Source organism: Ambystoma mexicanum, chromosome 3q, assembly GCF_040938575.1.
Source record: "Ambystoma mexicanum isolate Mex_15411 chromosome 3q, UKY_AmexF1_1, whole genome shotgun sequence".
NCBI lineage: Eukaryota > Metazoa > Chordata > Amphibia > Caudata > Ambystomatidae > Ambystoma > Ambystoma mexicanum.
The window spans coordinates 918,310,704-918,333,738 of NC_090926.1; the positions used below are offsets into that span (position 1 = coordinate 918,310,704).

At 46.6% G+C, this 23,035-nt stretch overlaps 1 protein-coding gene across 4 annotated transcripts in view; it reads right to left on the minus strand.

Annotated features, from left to right (window-relative positions):
• WIPI1 (WD repeat domain, phosphoinositide interacting 1) overlaps positions 1–23,035 on the minus strand; it is a 951,231-nt gene that overhangs the window by 764,943 nt on the left and 163,253 nt on the right. For all 4 annotated transcript variants that reach the window (XM_069655068.1, XM_069655067.1, XM_069655070.1 and 1 more), the window contains exon 2: positions 14,797–14,879. In XM_069655068.1, the coding sequence (XP_069511169.1) occupies positions 14,797–14,879 (83 nt within the window). The remainder of the gene's footprint in view (positions 1–14,796; positions 14,880–23,035) is intronic.

Here is a 23,035-nt window from a genome sequence, read left to right on the forward strand (position 1 = left end):
CCGACATGAGCAGCGGTGCAGTGCTGACGCGCGGCACCAGGAGAAATCACTCGGGAGCCGCGGTTGCTGTGCTCTGCGGGCCGCGAGGGGGCGGAGCCTAAGCTGGTGGTTCGCACCCGGCCCTGCTACGCAGCCCGCGCTCTTGCGAGGCAGTGTCTGGAGGGGCCAGGCTTCTTCGTTGGACGGCCTGACTCAGCCTGAGCACTCGGAGCAGACCTGCGTGACACTCGATCACCTCCTTCACCCGATCGCTGAGTTGCAGAGCTCCCGCCCGCGCGTGGGCCTGAAGACAACGCAACTGGAAACTCAAGTAAGCAGCCATTAGGAGTGGGGAGAGGGGAGGCGGTATACCGGTCCTGACCGCGTCTCATTATATGAAGCGCTCTATGCGCTGGCGGAAATCTCACCCTCCCATTGTATGGATATGTGGTCCTGATCCCCCGGAAATTTCAGCGCCTCCTGGCGTGCTTTCAGGACATTGTGTGATCGGGTGGAAAACAGGCAGCAACCCGACAGATTATACTCCGCGGTAACGTGTGGATGTTACGCGGCTGACACACGGTTGCTACACCCTGTAGACTCGTACACACCCGGCACGCTGCAAACCAGGCGAGGCGCCTGGGGATGTTGTGGGCTCTTTGGACTTTGTGCACTTGGGGGGATGCCACCAATACACTGCGGAACGGCACTCGAGCCCTGCTACACTGGGACTACCGACTTCCTAATCCCTAACCACCTCCTGGTGCCTTCAAACAGTTCTTGAGACTGAACGTGGCACACCCGGCTGCTCTTCGGGCTGAGCTCTGTACTAACTACACTACGGCCACGCGGCCTCGCTCTAGGCGCCTTGCAGGCACTGATTAACCTTGTTGTTCTGCTATACTAAACGGGGCACCTGGGAGTGCTGTGGGGTTCTCTTGGTACTATACACGTGGGAGGACAGTCCATTCGTGCATCACGGCCCTAAATTGGTGACCTACTGCTCTGGGCTGCGGATTCCCTGAGCCCTTGCCCACGTGCAGTGGTTTAAACCTTGCGGAGCCTCTAAGATAAACCCAATTTACACACGCGACTCAGTGACACCATGGGGGAGCCAAGCAAGACAAACAGGACTTCCAAAACTCCTGGAGGCAAGAAGAGGGGCCCTATGGACATGTTTACCAACACGGCAAATCACACTGTGAGGGTGGACACACATCCAGATACAAGTGCGCCAGGCGAACAGGAAGGGACGGATAGAGAAGATAAACTGGCCACACTAGTCCAAAATGGATTCCTGGCAGTAAACACCAAGCTGGACGAAATAGTGGCTACCATTGGCTCCATGAGAGGCAGAATAGACAAGGAGAGTGCATGTGTCACAGAAACTGAGAACAGGATAAGCGTAAACGAAGATACTATTGCCCACCACAGTCGTGACATCTCCTATATTAAAGACACGATGAACAAACTGAAAAGCAAGTGTGAGGACCTCGAATCCAGGTCGAAGAGAAACAATGTTCGCGTGGTCGGAGTGGCGGAGTCCTTTGGCAAATTTGGCAAAGGCCAAATGGAGAAACATGTGGAAGAACTGTTCAGATCCTTATTAGGGCTGGAATCGCTCTCGGAGCATTTCCTGGTGGAGAGAGCGCACCGTACTCTAGCACCGGTACCCAAGCCTGAAGCCCCGCCACGTACAATAATTGCTCGCCTCCTGAACTATAGAGACAGAGACACAATCCTTTGTTTGGCAAGAGAGGCCGGTACACTGCAATATGAAGGTAACTGGATACATGTATATCCGGATTTCTCCGCCTCTGTCCAGGCAAGCAGATGCTCCTATGAACTGGTTAAGAAACTCCTTAGAGCACGACAAATCACGTACGCATTGATGTTCCCGGCCAAAATGAGGATTCAACATGCAGGAAGGGCACACTTTTTTGAAAATCCGTCTGAAGCCTCATCTTATATTGAGTCCTCTATAACCCTCCCCCCTAGAGGGAACCGGCCGGCACCGAACAACAGACCCCGTCCAGCAGACTAAGATATACGTACTTCACGAACTTGGTTGTGGCAATTGAGGGCCTTACCTCAGGGTCCCTGGAAAACGAACACTTCAGACGGCCATTATCTGTGATTTGGTGATGGTTACGATCCGGGGATAGCGGTCATGTGAGGCAACATGACTACCCTTGGATTACTCCAAAAGTTGAGGGACAAACATCGTCAAGTTGGGGGTGAGAGTGAGGGTGGTGGGCGGGATAGGGGATCTGGAATGGGTTTTTGCCGTTATGATATCCCATGGATTGAAGTGGGAAAAGGCCCCCACCTTATGGCACTCTGCCCTGAGGAGGTTACCGGGGGAATGAGTTGTTGGTTACTGGTTAAAAAAGTGGTCTCTGAGATGCTGACACGATCCATGCTTTGTGAAAGTTGTATCCAAGAGGTTGGGCATGATATTCGACCATTTCTATGTAAGACTTGGAACACGCATTGAGGGCTATTTTCGTGGAATGTAAGGGGATTGAATAATGGGTTGAAATCTAAGAAGGTGGGAAACTACATTGTCAGACACGGTGCTCAGATTGTTATGCTACAGGAGACACATACTGTTGATACTAGCAACAAATGTGTATTGCCTATCTGGGGCAAATCCAGGTTCTACACAAACTATTTTTCTCAGTCCAGGGGGGTCGCCACGCTCATACACCCAAATCTGGGATTCCGGCCCGAAGGCCATAAATCGGACCCCCTTGGTAGGTATGTTCTGGTGTGGGGCTCGATTGCAGGGCAGCAGATGCTATAGGTCAACACATATGGCTCGAATATTGATGACTCTGCCTTTTATACAGATGTATACCAATTCATTTCTACCATGGATATGCCTACTGTGTTGTGGGGTGGGGACTTCAACATTGCTATGGACCCCAGACTGGATAGATCTAGAACAATCGTTAGAGCATCAAGTAGGACTGTTCTTACTCTGAGACACATCCTATCCCAGCTCTGCCTCGAAGATGCCTGGCGAGTGCTACCCCCGAATGGAAAAAGCTACACATACTATTCCTCTGTTCACGATTCTGAGTCCAGAATTGATTATTGGTTTATATCCCCTGCTATGATTACTGCAATCAAGGCGTGTGAGATACTACCCCGTACACTGTCTGACCACTCTCCGATAACACTTGAGGTTACATTTCACAACTCCTCTAGATCACCCAGAAGATGGAGAATGCCCCGGGGGTTGCTAAGCGATGCTGGGGTGGTGGAAGGGCTACACATTGAAATCGCAGAGTTCATTGAGAACAACATGGGCTCCGTTGATGGATGTTCCACAGTATGGGAATCCATTAAGGTCTGGGCTAGGGGGACTTTGCTATCCAAATCCGTGGGTCTTCTGAAGGGGGTCAGAGCTGAACTAACCCAAACTAAAAATGAACTTAGAAAACTGGAGGACGCTTATACTCGTACACAGGATAAGGCCAGACTAGCTGGGATACAGACACATCTCGAGAAATTTTGCAGATTAGCTGCTAGGAAAATTCAGTATATGGCGGTCCCGGTCCGAGCTTGTAGATATGGCGTGGGTAACAAGGCGGGAAGGACAGTGTCCAACTTATTGAAGCAAGACAGGCACCCCAATCGAATCACTAGCATACAAACAGCGTGTGGTGACATTCTACTGAATGAGCGAGAGATCAATGGTGAGTTTGCTAGGTTTTACCAACAGCTGTATAGCAACAGAGACACTAGGTCAGTCACTGAAATCAAGGCATACCTAGAGACACGGACGATGCCAAAACTCTCTGAAGGGACCCGCTTGGCAATGGACCAGCCTCCCACTGCTGAGGAACTTGCTGAGGCGATTAAGGACTTGGCATCCAATAAAACCCCAGGGTCAGACGGCTTGGGTGCCGAGTTCTATAAGGAGTTCCGTGAGGACCTCGTTCCACTGTTACAGGTCTGGGAGGAATCCCTCCAGTGTAAAATACTGCCTCCGTCTATGAGGGAGGCCTTGATAACTGTTCTCCCTAAACCGCGCCGCCCGCCCCAGGACATGTCGTCCTATAGGCCACTTGCCCGATTCTCCTGGATCCACGAGCTTTGCCTGCCTCAAGGTGGCCACCAAGAGCTTCCCACAGTCTCGAGCTTGCCGCTGCGGCTGTGCGCTTCAGGCGGAGCACAGCTTACTGCTATTGCTATTGGCAACCAGAGCTCGGACGGATCTATAGACCCTCTCAAGCCCAGCACTCGGCCTAGGCGTGTCTCTCCTTCTCCGGACTCACACGGCTCCCAATCCTGTATCTGACATGCTTCTCGCCAGGGCATTCCGTGCCCTGCTCACACAGAGGTCTCCATCCATGAAGTTCAGCGCCACCTCTTATACTCACTAGGAGCATTAAGGGTCCACAGGTGTGGGTCAGAAAGTTCAATTGCCTGACCTCTAATCAACCTATTTGTGGAACATGCCTGACTTCCCCAATAGTGTTCATTCACAGTCTTCTTCATCTCAATACCCGAGTGGTGGAAATACCTATTGGTGTTGACTCCTAGTCGCCTCTTCCTCGTCCCAGTACTGTAACAGGTCAAGTGAGGGAATATGACGGGAGATGTCTTAAAGGCCGGGGGGAGGGTTTGGTTGGTTTTCACAGGGAAAAGGGGGATACCATGTCTCGCCTGTGGGTACCCCACTCTCAATCCCGAAGGATCTTCCACCCAGGTGATCCTCCCTCGCTTCTCCACCACCAGGGTCAGGATCCAAAAGCAAGGGCCTTTCCCTGGCCACCTGAGAAGAGGATCCAGGGGGAGTAGGAGTGAGGATACCCTCAGGTTTCTCACAGATGCCATTTAATTTTTGGAATGCCTTAGAAGGGACTATGTGGATGAGGGAGGGAAAGCATGATGCAGCACACGGGAAGAATGCCTGTTCAGTTGAGGTGAGGAGGGCTTCAGAGCATAGAGGCCAAGGTATCAGTAGCTTTGGTAGTGTCAGCCAAATAAGCACCGGGGGCTAGCTCATGGATACATTTGTAAATACAAAGGAATTTCAACATGGAGCAATTTTGCCTGGATAGCCACCCCGTGAGAGGGCATTGCACAAAGATAGTTGCACAGGGTGTGACAAAATGAATACTTCTCTGCAGGAGTATAGGCATGCGTAGTGTCTAAAACAACTACTCAGCCCGATACTACTACTACTAAACTAGCAGTGATCCCAAACATAAGACCCCAGTCTGTAAAGGAAAACAGAGAATGCAGACTTGAAGAATAAAGGTCTCTCTGGGATGATGGGCAGGGTGTTCAGTCAAGAGATTTAAGCAGCAATCATAATGTTCAAAGATAACGTGCCTCATTATAAGTTAGGCAGAATTTCGGTGGTCAATCCGCCAAAATAATGCTAAACGGAATGACTGTTACCGCCACTTGGTCCTGCGGATTTACTGCAGGATTACTACTGATGGTAGGCAGTTTAAGTCCCCATTGTTTGGAGTCCACAGGGATTTCGGCAGCATTACCGCCGGCGGTAATTCTGCCGCTTTAACAGTTTTTTGCAGTAAGGGGGAGGATTTACCTCCAGTATTTTGTGGGGGGAAATCTTCCACCTTAGCATCAAAGCTGTGGTATGGCAGTAATGCTGCGGTAATGCAGTGGTAACAGTACTACTGTTTTTTTACTGCACCGTCATACTCGTTATAAGGCCCATTGATGTATTTAAAAGGCAAAGAAGGTGGAGCTTAAAAGTCAATAAGATCCTTTAATGTGGACTAGGGTGACAGGGCCTCTTCAAATAACTTGAGTCAGGCTTTGCCACATTGAACCGGGAGTTGGGGCACTTTCGGCACTAGGCTGGTGTCGATTTGGGGAATGTCTGTGCTGTGTCCAACGAGGAAGGCTGTTTGGCAGTGAAGATGGCTTGTGGGTTAAAGATGCTTGTTATGGCAGGCAATGTTGGGTCTGTGGCGCTGAATGACTCAGTGGCTTCGCGTGTGGTGAAACAGACACTGCCCTTCCATGGTGAGAAGGCTCAGCTGTCTCATCACAGCATTGGGGCACTGCAGCAAGAACAGCTCGGAGCACAAAGAAGCTGGTGGCCAGGCAGCGGTGTGGAGTTGGAGACGCTAGAAGGTTTGGCCGATCCCACATGCAGAGACAGCAGAGCTCCGGCACTGAATGCAACCTAGAGATGCAGAGGCAGACAAGCGTCGAGGTCGGAAATTACTTTGGCATTCATACCCAAGAGGGAGAAGGTGGCATTTGGGAAGGCCCCAGTTTCTGGCCCCTCTCTAAGTGTCTATATGTATGTGAGCAGTACCCCGGTTGATTTACCCATTCCTCTTGGAAAACATGCTGGCCAGTATATTTCCTATTAATGCAGAAAACAACATTATTCAAATGCCCTAGTGGATCGCCTGTGGCAGGAAGCCCACCAGAGCATTCAGTGAGAAGCCTCCTGCTAGCAGAATCCTAACGCTTCAGAGAGAACTGTGGTGCAATATGGCAGCAGCACTAAGGAGCGGGCCACGCTGAACTTTGCGCTGCCCGAAAGATCCAGACTCATGTAATTGCAGCACGGCCATGGAGCGGGTCCCTGACACTAACTTGCGCTTGCTACAATAGGAGCCACTTGCCTATGGCTCAGCCACGGAGCGGCTCTCAGACATCAACTTGCTCCCATTACACAAACACCTTACTATTGTAAAGCAGTAGAGTGGCTCCAAACACCAACTTGTACATTGTTCCATGCAGGATGCCTTAATTGGAAATTGGCGGACCCGTGATGCAGAAAGGGGTGGAGCTTAGTCCCCTCTTTATGCATTTAACATTTCCTGGGTCGGAACAAACAAACAATTGGCCAGGAGAATCAGAAGGAAGGACCAGAAGTAGAAGGAGGGGGATAAAACAAGGAACAGGAGTGGTTGGTTAGGTGAAGTCAGAGGAGTGGAAGGTGGTGGACCAAGAGACCAGAAGGTGGAATGATGTTGGAAAGGAGTGTGGAGGTGCTTGTAGAAAAGGTGACGTATTGGTTGGTGAAGAAGGTGATACAGTGTTGTGAATGTGTGTGGAAGGTGTGTGAGTGAAAGTGGTAGTGAAAGAGTATGCAGTGAGTATGGGGTGATTGAGGGAGTGAAAGGAGGTTGACCGAGAAGGTGGTGTGGAGGAGGGAGAAATAGTAGTTTGAGGAGGGACTGTGTATTAGGGAGTAAGATCGGAAGGTGGAGCTAGGTAGTAGAGAGAGGAACATTAGAGGGATTGGAAATGCAGCGGGAGAGAGGAGAGACAGCGGGTGAAGTAGTAGGGAGCAAAGTAGGAGGAGGAAAGGGAGAGCAACAGAGAGACATAGGGAGAGGAACTTCAGGGCATGGAATGAGAGGATTGACAGGATTTAAGTGTATGGAAGGCACCACCTGGATTTCTAGAACTCACCAGAGCAGAGTAGGCCACACCTATGAAGTCCCTGAGAGTTACAGATAAGGCATTTTCCTTTATGCCATCGCCATGAAAACCGACCGATCTTAGACAGTAGAGGCCAATAATCAGAAGAAACTAACCTGGGGTGTAGGGACATCTCGATTAGGGAGGCACCTGCTATATAGAGACGAGTTGGACAGGGACTGCCCTTAGATCCTGCTTGGAACCTACCAATAAAAAACCTTGAACTATCCTTGGGAGAATCTCTTCTGATGCTCACACATTTTCTGATCTTTTTCCGTCTCCCATGTCTCTTATCCTTACTGCTGACCCTCACTCTCCTCCTTTTGCCTTTTCACCACCCTTGCATCTCTCATCTGCTTTCTTTCAAACTGGGGACTAGCCTTTGTCCTGACTAGGACAAGTCATTTATAAAGTTAAGACAGAGAGAGCACAGGCCCTTCCTTTCTCTGGAGATTGGCCTCACAATAATGTTTAATCCTCTCTCGGAATGCGGCAGGGGTGAAAAATATCACCCGAGAAAGAATTTATGAGAGGACTATGGAAAATATGAGAGTCTGGGGGTCTGTCTCATGTTGTTAGAGACTCCTAAAAGTTGCAGGATGCTTGCAGTTGTGGTGGGAGGATTGAATCTAGAAGGTGATCATTTACTGATACCAGTGAAGTTTCTGTTCCATGGCACTGGTATGTGCCCAGTATGCTGTTGGCTACTATGTGTGTCAAGGTTTTTGTAGAACCAATTTTCTCTAGAATCATGGAGTTGAACTTCAGTCCTAAAATGGGGGGATAGTTGTTGGGATCTTTCAGATTCAAGGGTGCTTTTGTTTGGCAGGGGTGTAACAATGAATTGTTTGATGATGTAGGGTGCATGTCCTGTTTATTGAGCAGGTCAAGGAAGATGCTACAAATCCTTTGGTGTTACAGGCAAAGGGAAGCTTTGTTTCTTCTACAGGACCATCACGTGGTTGTCAGGGTCTTTTGGAATGGCAGGATGTGGCAAAAGAAACATCTTAAAAGTGTCACGCGAGCCTTTGGGAGCCAATCACAATGGGTAAGATGGCTTTTACTAGGTTCATGAAGGTGTTGCTTGCACAGCTAGGTTTCTTCTTATAATATATTTGTATTTCTTGCATTCTTCATCAAATAGAACGTGTGAGTGATTTCCGTAAAACACATTCAGTATGATACTTAAGAGCTACAAATTAAGCCAAGCATTTCCAACGTTTACAAAATTCTCTTTTCATTTTCAATCAATCAGAAAAGACATACTTCAGTATGAAACCTCAATGATTCTTTTCCTCTACGGCCTACTGGTTAGAGGCAGGCTGACAATCTGTGGTAACAATCAATATATTGCCAATGGAAGGGACTGTAAACACAATGTATGCGTTCATGACAAGTTCTGAAGTGAGTGCAGTGGTCTTTTCATTTTAGCTATGCGGAGCTCATTAACCAAGGAGGGACCCTGCCCGATACTATGGTTAGGGAGAATTCTCCAGAATGGCTAATTTCCCTTACCTACTGAGTCCCTCAGCAGCTTTTCTGGATTTCTAGGATTTATTTTTTTCACCTGGTAAGAGAGTGAGCCTTTTTTTCCCCACTCTTACATGTGTTTTGCTGTGTGAGTTGTAACATTCTTGTGTTGATAGACTGTGGAGCCTCACCTACTCCATAGGCATCTTTTTACTGTGTGTTACACAGCACCTTCAGTGCAATGACAGAGGATTGTCTTTTAGACTTCCCAACTCAGACTCCATTTTCTGGGACTGACTACCGTCTCTCAGAACATGTAAGGTTGCCACTGACTTTATTATTATCTTTAAAAAACCAAAGACCCAGTGCAAACTAAGGGTTAATATTTATCCCTTTGTGTCTGTTTCTCTTGGAGCATTGTTTCGCTCCCTTTTCGTCAAGACTTGGCTGGTGCCAGTGGTAACTACCCTATTTTTCCTACCACAGTTATCTTAAATAACCTTCCTTGGTATTGTTTTATATGATATGATATGGCATTTGTAACGCGCCTATATACAGGTGTTTCAAGGCGCGACGAGGTGGTGGGGGGGGGAACAAGGGGAAGACAGACAACGATCCTACTAGGCCAGGTGCCATTCAGATCGCGCAGGGGTAGGGGGAAGGGAAAAGTGCAAGGGGGAGGGGGAGAAGTGCAGAACAGGGTAAGTAGAATAAAAAATAAATAAATAGGGCCAGCTGGTGGCAAGGGCAAGGTAAGTGCAGACAAGTGCAGGGAGGGGGGGGGGGGCTGTAGGGATACAGAGACAGTCCCGCAGTGCAGGGGTTGCCAGGGAGGCAGTGCAAGTGGAGAGTGGCTGGGCCAAGGACCGAGGTCGGTGAGAGTGACCCAGGTGCAGGTTCAGTGCAGTTTCAGTGAAGAATTTAGCAGGGGAGAGGGAGAGAGAAAGCAGAAGCAAAGAAGGTTTTGAGGTGCTTCCGGAACCGGAGATGGTTCTCCTCAAGTTTCAGGGAGGCAGGAAGGCTGTTCCAGAGGGAGGCCCCTGCCGCAGAGAGAGATCGACCCCCAGCTCGTTGCTTCGAGAAGCGGCTGACCCTGAGGGAGCTGGAGACAGATTTAGGCTATCTTGGTAGCCTCGAATTTAAACCCGCTGGACCATATACGTTTTATACGGTTCCGGCTCGGTTTATTCACCATTTCTTTTTGAAGAAGTCTTTCTCGTGTTTTATTCGGCGCGCCAAACCAGGTTTGGTTCCGTTGTTCACCGTCTTTTCGCTGGCTTCTCCGCAGAAGCCCTCCTTAGGCACCTGAAAGTCTGAGTAGGCAGGATGTGAGAGAGGGGTTTTAGGACCCCTGCGATGGGTTCCCTTGGCAACCCAAGTCGCACTCCTGTTTGATTGGCTAGGTTACTGTCCCGCCAGGACAGCCACCCTGCTGTGTGAATGGGGGGAAAGCTGCATAAAAAGCAGGTCTCTAGGATTGGAAAGGAAGAGTCTCCAGTGAAATGAAAGAACCGACAAGGAGCTGACAGAAGAGGACCCCTACAACGACTGAACCGCCCGGTGAAGCCCTGCTGCAGGTCCAAATCTTCAGACTCCAACGACAGAAGATCTACCAGGAATCTTCTTTCCCTGAGCTGGTGGGTCCAACCAGTTCGCCCAAACTGCAAGCCAGGACTCCCTCCTCTGGTCGAATCTGCTGTACAGAGCTACAGTGAACCGGATAGCCAGGAAGGTCGGACCCTGCTTGGGTTTTAAGAAGCGCACCTTTTATTCATTGCTTTGCTCTGCTGCTGGTTTCTTCTCTGGACAGTGCAGGACCTTCCAGCCTTCCTACTTCATGTCAGTCCAACAGTCGCTTCAGGAACCGTGATCCTGCAGGACATGCCAGGAACGACCGCCTCAACTACAGCTTCTCCATTTAAAAGGTACTGTGCAAATCCGGTTGTTCGTTTCGTCCAGACGCGGTGAAGGTGTGTGAAACCTTTAGCCAATCCGAGGGCTTGTCCTTCTCTACTCTTTAAACTAACTTTTCTGCCGACCAACTTCGTCCGTAACTCTTGGCAAAGACTTAACCGCAAACTACCCTGAACTGTGTGATCTTGAGCAAAAGACTTTTGTCCTATTGACTTTGGCCCTAAGCCTTTTTGATTTGATTCCATCATTGTAGTTCCTCTTTCTAGATTTCCCTGCTTACTTACCTGTTGGTGCTGCTCAATTTGTATCTAACTTTGTCTTTCCCTCCCTTTTTAAATTGTTGGAGTGCCATTTTGCTCACACTTCATTTTTGAGCTTAACGTGTCTAGAATCTATTGGGAGTGGTGTGGTGTATTACGAATGTGATTTTTCAACTGCTTTACTTTAGTGAGATGTTATACAACTGATCTGTAAATAAATGTATATTCTTTTACTCAGAAACCTTGAGTCAGTGTTTGTTGGAATTATAGTAATTGCTGTCCTTTGTATAACTATTGATACTGCTCACGTGCTCTTGAGATAAGTCTGGCTGCTCAGCCATCGCTACCACTTTACTGTGTAGTACAGGCCTGTACCAAAGGTGAATTTGTACTGTCACGTGCAGTCTTAATTGTGTGTGGTGTTCCGAAAGGGTACTGCATATAATTCTGCCCAACAACTATGAATTTGACTGTTCAGCCATCCTTTTTGTTGTCTGTGAGATGTGTAGTTGTAAAGTAAATTTGCCTTTCGTGTTAGTTCACTCCGAGCCTTTTAAGAAGACAATACTCTCAGACTCTGTTGTGCAGGGCAAGCAAGCTGGTCCTTCCTTCTGAGGTTTGGTATTGCTTTCTGGGGGGGTGAGATGAAAGTTCACTATTGTGTGTGCAGACGTATTATTGTTGCATCACAGGTCAGGTATGTATAGCATTCTTGTGAAGGTTCGCTGTCTTTTTTCACAATTAAAAGGTGGAGATTAATATAACCATGTTGCCTCACTTTGGCGCTTTACAGTCCATTTGACGATTGAGTAGACGTACATTTCAAGGACACTGTAAGGGCTCAGTGATGGTTTGAGTGACATCTCTGTCAACAGTACAGTAGTTGGTTTGCTCAGTTTAGTAACCAAGCTAGTTTGAGTGTATGACTCCAGACTGCAGACTGTGTGAAGATGACCGTTTTGGGTTGGGTCTGTGAGTATTTGTTGCTCAGTCTTGTTTGGTCGGGTAATAGGACACCTTCCTTTGATGCTCAGTGGAGGCCGTGGCGAAGGCAACCGCTGTCTTGGGCGGGCTCAAGTCCTCCCAAGTTGCGGAATTGCAACCCTCAGCTCGAGGCACCAATGGGGAAGCCAGCGTCAGACCCAGGTCTGCCAGCAACCTGTGTGAGGTGTGTGCATCCCCTCCCCAACATTCTGACAGCACTGCTCCAGGCAGCTGGGAGGCTGTATCCAGGGAGTGAGAAGCAGGTGTGCCCTGAGTCGAGGGGCGCTTTTCACTGCTTTTTTGGTGTGATTAGTAACGCATCAGGAACCCCCTCGCGAGGAGTCCTGGGTCAGTCACTAATCGCGCCGCCAACCCACCACGAATGCAGAGCAGCAGTAACTGCCAAACTACAGAACTGAGCCCCCTGCTCTTCTTGTAAAGTGTGTTTGTACAAGGGCCAGGACCGGCGCAGTGTGATTCTTTAATAGGCGCCGTGTACATGACAATGAGCTGGAGGCAGGGAGCCCTTTAATTGCTGCCCTGGAGGTGAGGGTGCCCTTGTGCTGCCGCACACCCTGAGCGCACCTTGAGCGGGGGCTGGGGGAAGCGGTGCTACAGCAAAAAGAGCCTGTGATATAAGAGTAGTGTGCTGAGTCTTAAAACAGCGAGCAGCAATGCATGCACAGACACACAGGACAGAGGACTGCCCGTATCAATGTACCCCTGCATGATGACAAAGTCAAAGGTTCTGCTCCGCTTCTAAATGGCTCACACTTGCCGATGAGTAGCATTCTTTTGTGAAACTAAATATTCCCTGCATTGGGGTGAAAGATGGATTTAATGTGCCAAAGCAAGGCGTATGGTCTCAAAGGGAGGGGGGTTGACAGCAGAGACGTCATTTAGTGGTCGCAACTGGGACCTCTGTGGTCTTCCTTGCGACCTCTTAAAAGACGTTTTTTAAAAAAAACATTTTTTCTTTGTAATGCAAGTTAATGGGCTGTGGCTCTTTACTTCTGGGGTGGCTGGCTTTCTTGTTCAGGCCCCTTAAAAAAAAGAAGAAAAATAAAAACAGGAGTCCCAAAAGTCTAACACTTTCAGCACTGACCCTAAATAAAAAAAGAATAAAGGATAGGAATACCAAATAATGTGGCTTTCTGGAATTCTATACAATATTTGCTAGGCTCATTAAATGTTTATTTCAGGCACACTTCAGGGGGTGAGTCACTTATTTAGTCTGTTCTTAAACGCCTCACTCAGCCTTTCATCCTTCTGAGGTCGATAAATGAGTACCAACACAGGTTGGGTGATATTGGATGTATATTTTTTCTAGATAAAGCGCTTGAGCGTAAGTGCTATATAATTACACTATCTTTATCAATTGGTCATGGACGTCTGCTTGCATACCCAGTAATTTGGTAATATGGGCCTACACACACTGATCTTAATGATACATATGGCGATCCATTCTTGTATGACTGTACATCACATAGTGATATCGTAGCTATATTTTTCGCAGTGTACAATGCTATGGGATGTCACTTCCTGTTTGGTCAATGGGTGAAATGTCGTGTTCCATCGCTACCCGTGATATCACTTCGGGGCGGGGTCAAATGACATCACTTCCTGTGATGTCATCAGGGGGTGAAGGGTCGTGTGATGTCACTTCCGCTACCTCTGGCATTTTGGTGAAATGACGTCCCTGCTTGACAGCCCCAAGGGTTAATGTGCCTACCCCAGCTATCCAGTTGCTGGTGAGATGCTGATACAGGTTTGCTTGCTGTGCGGTGACCTGTAGTTACTTCACATCACCTGAAAGTGCCTCGTTCGATGCCCAGCACAAGTAACGCATCAGCACTGACCCCCAGGCTTCATTCATTTGTCCACTGTTTTTAAGTCTGTTGGGAGCAGCGAGACAGTTTATGTATGAGGGTTACCCAAGGCCAGAGTGTGCAAAACCACAACTGATGGTGGGTATGCCGATGCTCAGGGCATTGGGTGTGAGGCGATCATGCATCGCCCTGCTCACGAACCACTTTTTACAACCTTTTTTTACACAACCACTTTTTGGCCCTCCAGTCGCCCCAAAATATTGATGCTGGCTGATTCCACCCCTGCATGTTGGTATTAGTAGGGGGCATATCGTGCGTTGGGAGCGCAGCGGCTTCAATTGTAATGTATACACTGCATTTATGCTCAGGGGAAGGTGTTGAGGTGGGTGTCCGTGGTGCGCTTCGTTTTGCTGCAGGATACTTGCGCATGGTTCTGAAATGGCAGGACGTTGGGAAAAAAAGTCGTTTTGTACTTCTGCTCATGCAAGGCTTGTTAGATGGCATCTGCATTAACCAAACCGCTTGCACTCACGACAACCCCACCCCCACGCCCATAAAAACCAAGGCCTCATTACAAGGTTGGAGGTAAAACCGGCAAGGCTACCTCCAAACTTGTAAGAAAGTCCGGCAAACGCAAATGCGCAATTACTGGGGTATTCTGGCCCCGCCGGACCCGGTAATTGCCCTTTCGTGGGTGCTGGAATCTATTGATCCCCATTCCCCCATGGGGATGCCTGTAGTATAACGGTGCCTGTGCTACAGGCATGCTGTGTTCGCGGGTGCCTTTCATTCCGCCAGGTCAGACCTGGCAGAATGAAAGGCCCCCGCGAGCACAACTCGGAGTTTGCCGGTCCGGATACAACGGTACTGATGGCTTGTGAAGCTTGTACTGCAGGCTCCATTGGTTCTCTTACAATAAAACTCACCGCTTTCATGGACGGTGTCCAGCTGCTCCACAGAGCCCAAAGAGAAAAGCTTGTAGCCAGCCTGGGTTCCTACTGCCAAGGACCTGTTGAACAGAAACACAGGGCTCTTAGATAATACAGCACCAACGAATGATACAAAAACATGAACCTGTATACCTTATACGATTCACTAGAACATTCTGTGATCAACTCCTAGGTAAACAAAGTCAATCAAGCGTGTAGTATGTAGCAAACACTGCATGAAAGGTGCAAAATAAACCATGCAAATATGAGCCTTTCTCTGGAGTCTACTGCACTCAAGGGGCACGGACATACCACCCGGCCCCGCAGGAACCTACATGTAACGTGAGGTACAGTCAACAGCTGCAGGACCGGAGCATGCATGAGCAGCACACCAACCTTTTTTGACAACAGCCTCAAAAATGAAAGCAGTACCCAATTATTTACATACGGCCCTCCCTTCAAATAACGCTGTGGCATTTGTGGCAGCACCTGTAACTTTCCTCGCAGCACCCAGATATGTATTGGCAACACCTTCACATATCCTGGGACACCCCACCATTTGATAGCAGCACCCAAGTGTCTGATGATAGCAGTCAATCGTATCATGGAAGCACTATGGTGTACACAGGCGGCATCCTGGCACATAAGGGCAGCAACACACACAGATGACAATTCTGCTCATCTATAATGTACCAGGGCATGAATGCTCATGCGATATTTTCTCGCATTTGTGATGTATTAAATACTACATCCCCTGGCACAGTAATTAATATCGGGGTCATTTTTGCAAGCACAAAATGGACAATGGACCATTTTGTTACTATGGCACCGTGTATTTTCTATTTTCTCTCTCGAACATGCTATTGTCTGTGGTTGGTGCAGAGGATTAATGCTACTGGGTATGCTAGCAGCCCTTGCAGTAATGGTTTATTTCATGAGCACCAGTTCAGAGACAAAACCGGTATCGACAAAGAAAATATCGAGCAGGCTTTAAAATTGCCTTTTTGTCTTAAATCCCTTTTGGACATTGTTTAAATGTGTGTGCCCTTATTATTATTGTTTCTTTTCTATTATAGCATTACTAATAATAATCAGCGGTGTGTGGGAGCGAGGGGTCGTTTAAGCCCCCCCTCACACATTCAGCACTATGTGGACTACTTGCTTGTACAATAGCGGGGGACGCCTCCATTGCCCGCATGCTAACATTAGCATAGGCGGGGCTGTTGTGGGGGACACTTGGCTTCCATTTTGTGTGGCCTTGACTCCATCTTTGGACTAGGACTCACTGCGAAAATACGAAAAGGCTTCTCTCCCCTCTGCAGCGCTGCGCACACCGCGCTCGTGGCCCCTACCTTTTCTCACTCTGTCTGAAAGCTCCAAAGCTCCATTTCTCACAGATGCGCCGGAGACAATTGAAACAAATATACTAATGTAGCATCTCATTCTTCCTCTGAAATCACTGTCCTGTGTGTGAACCGGCCCAAACCGTAACTTGTAGCTCATCCATCTCCACAAACCCGCCTATGCCTTCCTACCCCGCTGTTGGAAAATTACTGCCACTATAACCCTGTGCCCCTTAAGGTATTCTCTTGATGTACTAGAAGTGTGACCCTGCTGTGGAGCCCACTACTAAAACCAGACCTCTGTCACAGTATATTGCACCCTAGAACTAACAAATGTCAGCATGCCCCATAGTTGCTTTGATGCGCACAGGCCCACCCCATGACTGATGTTATCACACCGACCAAGACCCCTAAGCCTGATACACCATATAAGTCCTAATGAATGATGTTATGATTATATGCATGCAATTTATAGGTTTACAAGGATTTACTTAAGCGCATACTAATGATCATTGTTTATGACATGTCTAATGGTAGTTTTTCATGCTAGCTTAGTTAGTGTCCGCCATATCTCATCATGCCCTAACCCTCACCCCTCCTTGAGATTGGCAGCTGGACCACATGACGTTTGCCCTCCCGCCAACGGAGCAACCAATCCGGATGAAGCAGCGCCCATGTACTATATGTAACCAATTTGTCTAGCCAATCCTGCACTGGTTTAGTACCCTATGTTAATTGCGTCATCTATGATGCCATTTTACTCTATAGCTCCCTGTAATTGTAATGTTTGCCAGAGTGCTCTTGAGGCCGCAGAGTTCTCTGGATATCATTTCTTTATAAAGAAAACAAACTCTTGCAACCTGTTCTCTTAGTCTCATTCCCCATTGGGGTGTCTTGTATTTTTTGGTTATGCGTGTGTAAAACGGGGAGTGAGCCTTTACACCGGTTTAAACATCGCTGTCTCCTGCTTCTTTGCAATGTATTATACCTGTTGCTATTACCCATTATAATAGTACTCAATATACCGATTTAGGATAAAAGTGAAGAGAGGGTCCCAGGAATCCCCATCTTGACCCCCATAAGCATGACAGGCCGAAGAGCCAGAAATGCAAGATGCCAGTCACTGTTTGGCCAACCCACAGGAGGGCCAGTGGCATCTGCATATGCAAACAGGTATTCTTTCAGACAACCATTCAAACCTTATCCAGCTGACGTCTTCCTGGATACAGGTGCCTCGACACTAATCATGGATGTAGGTACCTCACTGTGTTACGCTCACCTGGTTCCCACGGGGGCGTCGACCGGAACTGGGCCGCTGTTGCTTCCACCAGCGTGACGTGTAGCGCCGAGATGACTGACTGGACTGGCCCGCTCAGCCTAGTTTGTCTGGCTCGCAAGAATATTCTTCTGCAAAGGAGAAGAGGAATTAACCATCCGTGGAATTTGAGTGTCAACCCACCTTCCCCACTCCCGTTGTCTTCCCTCAGATCACTCTTGATGTCCCCTCCTTAGTCTCACCTGATGGTTTGGTAGGATGAGCTCTCCATCCTGCGTCGACCGCAGGGGCGCGTTGATGACCAGTTACTTCACTGGCGTAGAGGAATTGGTGAGTTCCAGTATTGACTCTAAAGTCCAATTGTTCATAAGAGTTCAAATGTCTGATCTTCACTCTGTCCGATTCCTTGCAGGTTGCCGATTAATCCACTCGAAGATTTCCAAATGGCACTTGGTAAGATTCAGGTAAGTCTATTGTGGTTTTCCCCTTAGGGGCCGGGGTTCGGCGATGAAGCAGAGTTGACTGTGCCGACCCGAGATGAGGTCAGACCCCCGTGGTAAATCAGGTAAGTTTTGTGGGGGGTAACTGGTATTGTCTTTGCTTTCTCCCCTTAGCGGCCAGGGTACGGCGATGAAGCAGAGTTGACTGCGCCGACCCGAGATGAGGTGAGTACCTCCCGTGGTAAATCAGGTAAGTCCTTGGAGGTAGCTTGTATAGCCTTAGAGAGTCCCCTTGCTCACCTTGCTGTCTTTGTCTCCTTAGGTGTCAGAGGGCGGCCGCGAGATGGAGAGAGCGTGATGGAATGCTGAAGTACCGCCAAGCAGGTGAGTTCAGCGCGGCGCCGTAGGAATGCGAAGCGATGCTTCAAAGACTTCTGTCTTTCAGTTCCGTGGCAAAATGGATCAGGATTCAGGTAAGGATTAAAGTTAGAACTCCTGTTCTAACCTTTATCCTTCTTTCTTCTTGTTTCAGGAGTCCCAGGACTGAAGGGGGCGTGGCTGAAGACTGGAGCTGCTGAAAACACAGTGAGCGTTATGCTGCAGCAAGCAGAATAACGCGAAGCACGTGTGGCTGTCTGGGCGTGGTTTAAATAGCCTTGGAAGAAGATCCAGGTAAGTATTCTTCCACAGCCCCACCCAAGTAACAAAATAGTCCCTTCAGTAAAATAGTCCCTCCTAGGCCTCATTTGGCTTGAGTCTTGATGCAGCATGGTCTGCCTCAGGTGGGTATGCAGCATGGTCTGCTTCAGGTAAGTTATCAATAATGAGTCTGGCGCCCATGGCGCCAGGACTGACTTTATCTTTATGAGCCTGGCGCCATAGGCGCCAGGACTGCACCCAAACAGCCCCTAACTGGGGCTTTTGGGCATGCTCCAAGTGGCATGATGCCTGCTTCCGGGGCTGCTGGGCCTGGTCTGGTCTTCCGGGGGCAGGCATCATGACACACTGGCCGTGATCGACTAATGATACATTTCCAACTGTACTGACGTAATTAGAGACACCACGACATAGTAAAGTTAGCCACGAAGAAAACTTGCATCCATGCACCAAGTTACAGATACGCACATGTGTACACACGAAGAACATGCTTACACAGTTATGTAGATAGAGGACAGAGACATATACATACTGTCGAAAAGCCCTTATTTTCTCTCATTAGCCAAACACAGAAATGCAAGAAAGCAAGAGATGCAGAGCAAGCTTGCAGCCGCTTATTGCAACAAACCATATGGGACTACAGGGTCACGTAAGGAACCTTACAGCCTTTTAATACAACACTTTAAAAAGAAAATGTTTTTTATTAATTATAGTGTAATAGGTAAATTAAAACCTTAAACACTTTACAAAATTACATTAATCATATTACAATCACAATACTCTATTATAAACTTACAATAAAACCCTTATTATCTTTTACATCATATCAACAATTGAAAGATAAAAATATCATTTCATCTTCTTTAAAAAACATTATTTAAAATCATTACTCATATTATTCCCTCCATTTGTACTACATAAAAACTCTAGTATACATAGCCCACACATTTAAAAACTAAAAAGGGGAAAATCATTTAATTTCTTCTTATATCTCATAACAATAGTACATCTTGATTCAGGATAATGCAGTACCAATATACCTTCAGTTTTTCCAACTAACAGCTTAAATCCCCACCTTCATCATCTCGAATTCACCAGATTCAGTTTTTCCCATTCACATACAATTCTTTTCCATACATAATAAACCGCTCCTACATAGATCACTGGCTCTGCCATATACATTGTAGACCAAAACTTATCAGACGTAATCATTCTCCTATCTTTTAGCAAGTCCTGGTAACCTTTATAATACCATTCTTCTAACTTTTCGCAGGCTGTTAATAAATGCCTAGTAAACTCAATCTCCAATTTGCAGCGCCTACAGATTCTTTTTTCTACAGGGATTCCAGTCCAAGCTCCCTGATATTCATAACATGGTAGTATATTGAACCTTAATAACATTATGAATCTGGAAAATTCCCTATTCCTGACCTTCCACAAATAACTATGAGGTTTTGAGGGTAACATTCCTTGTAGGCTATATATTGCATACCTTCAAAGTCTTTGCGGCTAACAAATAAAGATTTTTTATTAAATCCTATTGTAGAGCTTTCTTTTAAAAATGTTTATACAGTTCACATCTCCTGTGTCCTTCGGTAATTTCATATTAATTTCATTTAAAAAGGTAAGGACATTATCTGTCAAATCCCTCATAACATCATTACTTAGCTCCCTCTTATTCATGAGCCCACCCATCTCATTCATCAGACTGTCGTCCTTGTTGTCATCCAATGCCAATTTAATATATACAAAACGGGGGGTTGGGGGGTCTGGGAATCTCTACCAGCACGAACACAGCCCAATGACCTGTTCTTGGGTGAGTAACCCCTGGGAGAGACTCCACCAAGTCTTTAGCTCACTGTCCCTTTCACAGAGAAGACATTTCCCTGCATATCAGTCTTTGTCCTGCCCAGGGTCAGTCCAGCACCGAAATACTAGGCAATTCTCATATCCTATTCCCCCTAGCATTGCTTTGAATATTCAACCTTTCACCGCCTCTCCCTCTTTGCAAAAGAGGTCTATGTAATATACATTTTCATATTTTATGTCATATTTTATGATCGCTAAGAGTGGTAAATATGTGTTCAAAACCTTTCAGCAATTTTTGCACCCCCTTATTAACGAACATATAATCCAAGCGACAGATCACACTACCATTAGTCGGATAATTGCCACCCACCATGCCAGGTTCTAAGAAGCTAAGCCCCCAACTCTACAGCATATTCCACCAAGTTATTCCATGTGAAATGTGATAATGTGTTTTTGTAATGTCCATATTTCCCAAGTCCCATGGGGTAGGAATCTCATATTCCCCACACAAGTCATTCCATTCTTCCATTCTTATCATAGCCTCATAACAGTAGGCATTTATATCTCCCATTATATTGTAGTCCTTCTGGGGGATTCAGTTAACCAACACTCCATTGTATCCATTATAATCTTCCCCATCTCTATTAAGTTTATCCCACCTTGGTGTGAATATACATTTATCAATAATATTTCCTCATCGTAAACACATTTTCCTATGAATGCGCACATTACAAAGTCAGAATTTAAAAATGTTCCATAATCTCTGATCATTAGGGGCATTTTAACCCCTATACACCATCCCCCATTGGTCTTCCTCTATCGCCGGCTATGGCAAGTTTAGTTAAATTATTATACCCATCTAAGAGTATAGTGCCCTGAGCCCACGTTTCTTGCAGGGAAAAAATATCACAACTTTTCAACAGGGAGGTACCATCTGTTACTTGTTTTCTCCATCACACTCCAAATATTATTACACACAATGATTTCAAAATCTTAATTCCAAAGCTCTCTTGAGTGTTCACTAATGAATTCAACAATCACAGCTGTTCCAAATTGTATGATTGCGCAGTGTTCCTAGCTTCCAAACTCTGGGAGAATGACTCATTCAATATCAGAGGTCCTTATACATTGTAGCCTGGGAATTGTTTGGAGACATTCAAGCAACCAATTACGGTTTAAATAAGGGCTGTCTTTCTTAGGAACCTTCTCAATTATTTGAATGCTCTTGCCTCTATTTATTACCAATTCCTTCAGTTCCCCCTTTCTTTCCAAACTTCCTTCCGTTTTACCTCCCCTATTTCTACTTATCACCAATATCTCCATTTCTCCCCTATAGATCTCTTTTTCTCAGAGGTTTAATCCAGCCCTTTCCGTATTAATGGGCACATCCAAAAACCTCACCACTGCTTTATTACACTCCAATAATTTTCTCTCTTCCTCAATAACAAGAGCAGGAATATCACCCTTAGTCACTAGGATAGAAACATCACCCTCCCAGGCTACCCTTCTCACCCTTACTCTTAAGCCAATCTTCCATGACCCTCTTTTTTGGCCTCCGTTTTTTATGATCTAAGCCCGACTCCTTGTTGTTTAGATTTAACTCAAATCTATTTGCCACCTCTATACATTCTATTTCATTCAAGGACGTCTCTGCCAAAGCAATACTATTCTTTTTAATTGTGATTTTCATTCTTGGTTTCCTAACTTTGCCTTTATTGCCTTTTTTGTACTTTCTTTTTCAATGGTTTCATCTTTTTTGCCCTTTTGAGTGGGTAGTTCCTCACTACTCCATCCACAATTCTACTACTTTCTTGCTCTGCTTTATCATGTAATCAAGATTTCTACCTCAACATCAAGCTTCTCCATATTCTCCTCATTTACCAACATGCACAATTCACTCTACTCATCTTACATTACCTTCTCTGTCAAATCTTAACTTCAGCATATACCTTTTGAGTTTCATCAGTCAACAGTTTCCGAATACTTATTACTTTTACATTTTCATATCATCTCCGTCAAATCCTTTAATGTCTGTTGCTCATTCATCAGCTTAGTACAAATACCCAACAGAATATCCACTGCAGTTATCAAGGAGTCTATTTTCCCTCTCATATTTATAGAACTCTGAGCCACACCATGATCCCGACTCAACATTACAATATATGATGGGGATGTAATCTTGTGCTAGTTGTTCTAGGTCTGGGGTGATAGATAGGTTTGTCCCTATCACATTTCGCATATCCCCCAAATTCTCAATGCTTTTTTCCGACAATGAGGGTCCCAATCCAATTGACATCCCCATTGACTGTCGTCATAAATCATGGCAAAGGTTTAAAATGGAGTTATTATCAATCATTGAGCTGTTTTCAGGCAAGGGAGCCAACCCTTCATTCAAACATTATTTCCCAGCATCCCTTTTGTCAAAAAATACAGAATTGTAGGGTGTTCTAACCTAGGTTGCTCCCTTACCCCTTTATTTGGTTTCCCCCTGGGAGTTTGAGTAGTAGAGATGTTAACTGAAGTAGTACCTTTAAAATCCTTATTCCTTTTCCCTTTGTGTGACCTTATTTCGGGTGCCATCGTGCAATTTACTATCCCAATATGCTGGCTACCTGCCAAATTGCAAAACTCCCACAGATGTTCTATATTCAACAGCTCACCTCACTTAAAATAGTTACAGAATTAATTTTACAGCTCACAATTTTAAATAA